Source organism: Zophobas morio, unplaced genomic scaffold, assembly GCF_036711695.1.
Source record: "Zophobas morio isolate AGI-343-1 ecotype UQ-CSIRO unplaced genomic scaffold, CSIRO_AGI_Zmor_V1 ptg000044l, whole genome shotgun sequence".
Classification (NCBI taxonomy): domain Eukaryota; kingdom Metazoa; phylum Arthropoda; class Insecta; order Coleoptera; family Tenebrionidae; genus Zophobas; species Zophobas morio.
Window position 1 is genome coordinate 1,559,463 of NW_026972149.1, and position 8,676 is coordinate 1,568,138.

The following is an 8,676-nucleotide window of genomic DNA, read 5'->3' on the forward strand; positions in this document are numbered from 1 at the left end:
TTCCTTTGGAACGGAGAAAGTAGACGGTCAAAGAGTTGGTGACCACTCAACAACAACTACTCGGAATATCACTTAAGCAGCGGCAATTATCAACTTTACGTTGAACAAGTTCACCATTAAGGATGCTCATTTTAAAACAGCAATCAATCCACTTTGTTCGTTGTTTTTACTCGACAAAGAGCCTTTTGATTTCTCTTTCATTAGACCACAAAAAGATTTTTTTTATTGTCGCAGTCGCTTTCAGCGAGACAAATAAGTGCTTTAAATTATATAGTAAAGAGCTTATTGACAAATCGTTAATTCTTATTAGGACTGCTTTTCACGTTGTGTTCCGAATTATCGTTTAAATGAAAAAGAAACATTCATGTGGAAATTCCTATAATTTTAAGATTTCTAATTTCTACGAAAGGTTGTTCAGATGATTTATAAAACACCTGAATATTAAAAAAAACTGTTTATGCTACGTTGAGTTCGTAGTTCCTTTTTATGCAAATAATACTTTACATCTGTATATAACCAATCATCTCAAACTTGCTCAGGACGGGACTCAACGCACTGAAGCGAAACTAATGACTCTTGTCACTTATTTTTATTTTTAATTCAAACAATGTACTTGTTAATTATGTCTGAAACTAAGCTTCACAGTTAAATTTGCCACTGCTCTTGTTCTACGGGAAAACTTCGTAATCAACTAATGCATATTTTTTTGCAAGTTACAAAAATTACAAAAGGGACATTTTAAAATGTTTTTGTGTCGATTTACGAAAATTTTGTAACGTTTTTTCTAGATAAATGGTAGTTCTGCTTCAGCAAGTATTACTGCAGTGTCATGGTGTTAGATACGAAAACAAACGTGTTACAAAAGAGCAATTTTATTTCCTTGGATTTATGAGATTGGAGAGTGTTTTAAACGAAAATCAAGTATGCAGACGCTTGACCTCCTTTCGAGTGATGGCTCTAAAGTGAGGGCAAAGTTTATTCCAGATTGACCATTTGTATGGTGAAAACGATTATTTTTAATCCCCAGGGCAGACGTTAATGATATAGAATTATCCCTGTCTTAAATAGTCGTTCATCAACTCAACAGATTACTCAACTCGTGTCTTCTTTATTTGTTAATGGATTATCCATTCAAGTTGTAACGCGACTCCATTTCAACTCCCTAATCACTCAATAATTGGTTTCGCACCCTGATCTGTCAGGACGGATTCGACAAGCAGTAAATGATGTCCAGTTCGTGCAAAAGTAAAATTAAACCAGCAACTTTTGAGACTGTTTATTAGTTTTAAAGTAAAAAAGTTTGTACAAAGTCGTCTCGTTTAGTTATCAATTAATACAATAAATTAATTCGATCACTAATAATATCAGACCGCCTTGGAGGCTTCGCCTCGAAAGTGAGCCGCACATAAATAACAACACCCGAACTCCGCTCTATTAACTTTGAGTGGAACTCAGTTCATGACTAAAAAGTTCTTGAGCAGATTCAACGCACTAATCCTTCTCCCCTGTTTCTTGCGACTTGTCACTCGACAGCTTTCCGTACACGTAACTGGTGTTTGGCGTTTTGAACGAAACGTAACTTCCGTACTGCTGGCCGTTGCGGACGGCGTCTTCTGTGCTGTTTTTGCTGTCCTGGAAGTCCGCGTCGTCCTGCAAATTGTTGCTGAAGTACAGCGCGATTTCATTGTTGTCTATTAAACGCAGAGGAGCTGCAGACTCCGGCTGGGGATGCGACGTTGTTGTCGTTGAAGTCGCTTCCGTCACCGGCGCCGGGACGACAACTGCATGGTTCACGGAGTGCTGCCCTTCCGAATCCAAGGGACGGCTGTAACTCTTGCTGGGTTTCAAATGCGACAGCGGACGCCCCAAAATAGTTGCGTCTTTTCGTTCCGGCTGCTCTATTGCGGCCAAGATCGACTGCAGCAACCCCCCATTCAACACCTGGGCGTGCGATATCTGCTCCGAAGACGATTTGGAACCGCCTATGCCATCGGCGGACTGAATCTGAAGAGTATAACTACCCAAAGAACCCTTCAGAGGAATATTATTAATGTCGATACTCTGGGACCTGATCAGCTCACTATCGGGACCAAACTTTTGGGCTAGAGACTTTCCGTAACTCTTTCCGTGCGACGAACCTTCTATGGAATTAGCGGACACGACTGTCGCAACTTTCTTAGAATGCTCAGTGTGAAGATCAGGAGGACCGTATGATCCAGACGGAATGTGTGACTGATGCGCCCCACCAATATTGGTAGTCAGAGTAGACAGAGAAGCTGTGTAACTGTTAGCGGATGGAACACCGTATGACAGTGACGGTAAAGGTTGAGAACCATGCGATTTACAATCGTGGCCATTTTGATAAGCAAAAGCGTGTGGTAACTGAGCGATTGACTTTCCCAGATTTGTTGTTGAAGTGGTTAAATCTATAGAAATAGGAGGAAGAGAATGATCAATACCCACTGTTAACCCTCCCGAGTGTGCGTTATCTAACGCTATTGAATAACCCGGACCTGCATGTAAAGGCAAACTATAAGACCCATCAATGCTGCCTAAGGGTGCCGTGTAACTAGTGAAACCTTGGGAGTGACCACCACTGAAATGGTTGGAATTTAAACTAAGAGAACTAATTTCCGGTAAAGACGAACCATGTGCGACATTTTGGAATGAAAGTCCAGAACTCGGATTAGGTAAACTATACAAATGTGAAGGAACCGGTGGTTCTTCTTCTCTTACTGGTTTTGCAACATCGGGAATCGGGGGTGGAATGTAGGTTGAACCAGACGAATACCTGGTAGAATGAGAACTTTCAATGATGCCGTGAGCATCTTTGTGCGCAGTATGCTGACCAATGGATTCTATCAACCCGGCAGGAACGGGTTCGCGGAAAATCACGGGATGTTTAGGCGGATTTATCTTCAACGCGTTCAAGGGAGCGCCATACTGATGACTAGGTTTCGACAAAAGAGGTGTTCCATATTGGCCACTGGGAGGTGTGCCATAGAGACCACTGGGGGGAACTAAACCAATAGAAGACGATGAGTGCCCGTGCGACCCATGAGAACCATGTGAAATATGTGAATTATGAGAGCTGTGGAAGTGCGAACTTTGATGAGATTTTATAGAACTTCCGTGGTGTGACCCGGACGATAACCCACTGGTTTTATACGAATGGGCAGCAGCATATGGACCATCGGAAGAGTACGAACTTAATGGTGGAGAACTATAACTGTCACCGATGTGGCTTAAGGTACCGGAATTGGGGAACAATTCATAGCCGATGCTCTTGATTACAGAGAGATGACTTTGGCCGTTAATGCCGGCAGCAGAAAGTCCAAGTGACAGGGAGTGATCGTCGTGATGTGCGTCTCCCGACGAACTGTCGACCGCTCCCGACCCAGTAACGGCATTCAGTGGGGCTCCGTAGGAATCACTTACTCCATGCGTGGGAGGACTATAACCCACAGTAATCGAGTGTGACGGCGTGGATATATGTCCATGACTACTTCCAATAGGAGGAGGTGTAAAATCAGAATTCAGTTGTAAATCGGCAATGTCGTGATGTTGACCTTCAGGAACGCCATAACTGTCAGACGGGGGTCTGGACACAAGACCCGGTATCGGCTGCCAACCGTCGTACTTAATATCAGGCGGCGTTGGAGGTGCAGGAACTCCCGGATGTGGAGGTCCATGCTGTATCGGTTCTGGGGGTCCATAATTTCCAGATGGATGGTGCACAGGTCCCAAAGGTTCTTGTATATTCAGATTCGGAACTCCGTATTCCGCAGACGGAATAGTAACAATAGTCAGCGATTGTTGCTGGAAATTATTCTTTTGTGGCACGAATAACGGCGTTTTTGGAGGTCCGTACACAGGTTTCGGTTTTGGCAACTTGGGCACGAAAACTGGTTTATGTGGTACTCCATATTGGGGTCGTGGTCTTGATGGTTTTGAATGGAACGATGACGAGATAAAATGCTTATGCGATTTAATCGGGGGCAAATACTTAGTTGGAGGAGGAGGAGGAGGAATAAAGTTGTTTAGGAATGAAGACCCAAAATCGACGCTTTGTGGTGCACCGTATGTTGGCAGAGGAATCCCGTAGGTGGAAGACACGGACGGGAGAGGTGGAGGTATATCTGGGGGTGGTGCTGGATAAATTATGTTACTAGAGGGTCCATCGGGGACGCCGTACACGGGAATTGGGAGTGTGGGGTTGCTGGGTCCCGTCGGAATGTATGTATCCACTCCAGCTCCCGTCAAAGGCAAGCCGTACGTGTCGCTGACAGCAATAATAGGCGCTTCACGACGCTTCGCTTCTTGTTCAGTAGCAGCGGAAGCTGAGTCTTTCGTACCAGTGCTGCTGACATTTTTGCTAGTGGAGGTTTCTTCTAAATTCACACTTTTCGGGTTATTTACGACAGCTGCAATTTGTTGCGTCGCCAGTAATAAGCACGAGAATGCAACAAACATCTGTAAATCAAGAAAAAAATAATTAGAGTTGAAACAGTAATTACATTTTTTGGATATCACAGTCTAGTAACCGTGTGCAGTGTTTAAATGAATTAGAGCCCCGGTTTTTCATTAGGTGGATAATTATCGGAATATCAATCCGTAACAAAATAATATTGTGTTTGTTTAAAATGGGTAACGAGTGTGGGTTAAAATTTCTGACAACGTACATAATTAGGCCAATTACGACAATGCAAATACGATCGTCGGTAAGTTAATTGAGTACGTGACAGGCTCCCATTGAGAGGTGTTGCGACTGGGGGATTTGTTAAATGTTACCATTGAGAGCATACAGCTTCAGCCCAACACCATGTGCAACGTATTATGCGGCATAATGAGCTGCTCGTCCGGGAATACCTTATGCACCTCACTATAAAGTGAACACCTAGTTATTATGTACAACGACCGGTGATCTGGTTTCAATTGTAGATTGTGTAGATAATTGAGAACGTTTCTGAAATTCAATCGGCATTTGAGGAGAAACACACTCAATACTGAAGTCTCGCTCACAGCCTAGGTTTTTTCCTTCGTCGGAAATCCGGAAACGTTCGTTATGATCGGTTGCAATCAAAATTTTAATAAATGGTGATAAGTGCTTGTTATTAAATCAATTTTCTGTCATGAAAGATTCCAGTGTAGCATTTTTCGCAATTAGGGTGAGCTCGGTTTAAACGATTTTAATTAATTTGAGAGAAGAAATGATGATAGATTAAATCCAAAGTGGAGAATAATATGGAGAGTTTAAATTGGTGTAATTAATTAAGTACTAACGAAAGGGCTACTGCCTTAAATTTCCTTTAGTTAGCTTAATAATTTGGCAATGAGTTTGTTTGTGCATGAAAACGGTAGATTTCGTTCGCCACTTACCTGTTGTACCGTCATCGTAATCCTTATAAATCCAAGCTATCCTTAAATAAAAGTCAACACTCACTTAACACTATACTACACTATAACCTAACGTGCGAACATATCGGTGCGTTTTCAAAAAATAATTCCGGTGTAAAAAGGATGCTAGTTATATAGATTCAGTGTGCAAGTTGAGATAAAGCCCCCACTCGTGGTAAGTGTGAAGCACAAGTCGAAAGGTAGGGACGCCGAAGAAGCTAGGATTGCACCAAACGGACAAGCAACCAGAGAAAGTAGGATGATGAAAGTAGTTGCTGATAATAAGTATCACAAAGCAATGTGATCTGCCCATGAATTATAATAGAATACATTCTAAAAATCATCTCTGCTGCTACTTCGCTGCATCGTTCGCACAGAAAATTCCCACACTATAATAATTGCAACTGCAACCGTAACGCTGTTCTAAAACTCCACCATCATCTTCACTATCTTGTAAAAACGAGCCAGCGGCCACGCGGTTATTTTAGGTTTATTTTAGAAATAGTGTTTTATAAACATTTCACGTTTCAAATATCAAAGACTTTTAAATTTTCAAAGTAAACCAGCTTACACAAACGCTCTTGCGGAATAAAAATATATCACAATAGATTCCCCCACGACGGCCTTGTTAATTTTATTTCTTCGCACATTTCAACCATCGGCACTGAATTCTCAAAACACCACAAATGGATTACTTTTTACTCCAATTTACACTTGCATAAGCTCGCACTAATGCAACTTTAATCAACACATTTCATCAAAGAGCTACTTTTCCATCAAACCCGCGTCATTTGCATAAACACACAGCCTGTGAAATTGTTAATCAAACAATTATATGTAACGTTTTGTTTCGTGCTTCTCATAATTATTAGCGGCGTGATAATACGCATACTTATATACTAATACATTTCTTGCATAACAAGTGAACGTGCTTTAATAAGACACAATAAAAACATTTGCAACTACCGTATCTATTTTATAAAGTACTTTAAGAATACTGCATTTGCCACACTCCACATCACAGCTAAACACCGCTAAATACAAATTTATGCAAAAATTATGTAATATTTTATCTAATTAGTATCTTAGCAAACCGAACAATTAAGGATAGTTTGTAAACAAGGAGCTCTTACATAACAACACTAATTTTAAAATATGCACTTCTGACCTTTTCGTTAATAAAATTTTTTATTTAACAAAAATTTCGTTTTTTTGCCATTTTTGCAAACGTAATTAACCAGTCAAAGTATCAAAATGAACAAAAAATGTTAACAACGAAACTATTTCCTCACTGGTTATTACGTTTTCGTAATTGCATATTTGCTGTCAACGTGTCAACTGATACTATTTACAAATACATTTGATAGTTGATGTTGATGTATTAGATAACCGGAATGTAAAAACCAACCGGATCAGTCGTCTCATCTCTTCCATACCTTACGACTACTGACAGTAATAATACCAATCGACCTACTTCTCATACTATAGCATCGATTATACTTTACTGCTGTATGTTAAAACAATTGTACTCCGAATTATATTAAATTAGTAAACAGGATAACGTATTAGTAAAAATGGTGGATTTCGATAAATTATTTATTTTTTATTTTGTTAAAATATCAAAAAAAACATTTATTTTTTGTATTCATTTTATTATTTATTATTTTTATCGAAAATATGAAAATGATAATTTTACAATTTTAAGTAGGTGTATCCTAAGATTATTAAAATAAGTCAACCACTAAACAAAACTTTTCAAGTTATCCACTCCAAAAAAGTGTTTTGATTGGTCAAAGGCAATTGTTATGAAAAAATCCATTAGGGTTTTCATTAATTTTTTCACAAGGTTTCTTTCAGGTAATCTTTTTTGATCTTACTTTTACATATATTAATACATCTTTAATATTAATTAAAGTAAATGCACACAAAAAGTAGATTTATTTCGCGTCACTGAAATTTTGGAGAGACATTAATTCTGTAACTAAATTAATTATTTTAGGACAATTTTTTCACAAAGTTTTTGGATAATCTGCTTTAATTTTTTTACTATTATTACGCTAACACACAGACTTTGTTGTATAATTTTCATAAAATACTAACGCTAATTTAGAAAATACGGAACATTAACGAAAATTACTACTTTTTTACAAAAGAAATATTAACTTTTTTCAGTTGTTTTTACTGTATCTCATTTTCGACAAAAAATCGATGCTTCTCCTGTACTTTCTAAAAATTTGTAAGCTGAAAACACTAGTCAAAACTGTGCTCCAAGTACATTTTTCCAAGAAACCATAAACTCAGAACAGGAGAGAAAGACAACTGTCGATCACAATTATTTACGATTTTTTTGCTTAGATTTTTTGCCTAATCTTTGAATGAAAAAAAATATGTTTTAGCATTTTGTAACTAAAGTGAAAACAAGATTTTTTTAATACAACAAAATGGTCCCTGAAGCACAGTGCAACAAATTCAGGTTTTTCGAAAAACGGGAGACCAATTTCTTCGTACTCTAGGGGCCATGAAACGTCGAGAGTTGGCCGACGGACTTCATTACAATATTTCCCAATATTTTGCATTTTTTTCTTAATATACATAGCCATCTTTTCATAATAAGAAACTTAAAATATAGTTAAAATGGCTTATGCAAGGAAATATGGGTTTTGCAATTATTTATATATTATATATATATTTATTCCTTGTACAAATTTTACATTTTAAACATGTTTTAAGTTTCATGTCATGAAAAGAAGTCCACACATATTAAAATAAAAAGACAAAAAATAAGCCCGCCCACCCGCCCCATCTCAATTGTGATGACTTTTTTTATTCGCCGTGAGCCAAAGGGGCGGAGCTTAACTGCAAAATACTTATTTCTTTACAAGAAATTAAAAACATGTTTTTGAACATCGTGTGGTTTAAAGAATACAATGTAATCTAAAATTTGTTACGTTGAACATCTAAGAATCGAAAAATCGAATGATTGTAAAATCGAAAGTTTGAAAAATGTAAAATTAAAAAAACAAATAGAGACTGAAAAATCTAAAACTTGAAAAAATCGATAATCAAGAAGTCAAAAAATTGAAAAAATCTATTAATTGTAAAATTGAAAAACTGAAAAATGGAAAAACGAACAACTGAAAACCCGAATCGTAAAATCTAAAAATTGCAAATAGGAAAATTGAAAATGTTTAATGAACACTTGAAAAATAGAAAAACGGAAGAATTTTAAAAATCAGAAATTCGGAAAATTGAAGAATCGTAAAATTGAAAAATTGCAAA

The 8,676-nt window shown here is 37.9% G+C and overlaps 1 protein-coding gene across 1 annotated transcript; it reads right to left on the reverse strand.

Moving 5' to 3' along the window:
* Positions 1-1,261: 1,261 nt before the first annotated feature.
* On the reverse strand, positions 1,262-5,567 carry LOC135141529 (uncharacterized). Its single transcript, XM_064072711.1, has 2 exons — positions 5,380-5,567; positions 1,262-4,473 (listed from the first exon to the last, which is right to left on the reverse strand). The coding sequence occupies exons 1-2, from the start codon at positions 5,392-5,394 to the stop codon at positions 1,492-1,494; spliced, it is 2,997 nt and encodes a 998-aa protein (XP_063928781.1). The 5' UTR covers positions 5,395-5,567; the 3' UTR covers positions 1,262-1,491.
* Positions 5,568-8,676: the final 3,109 nt, after the last annotated feature.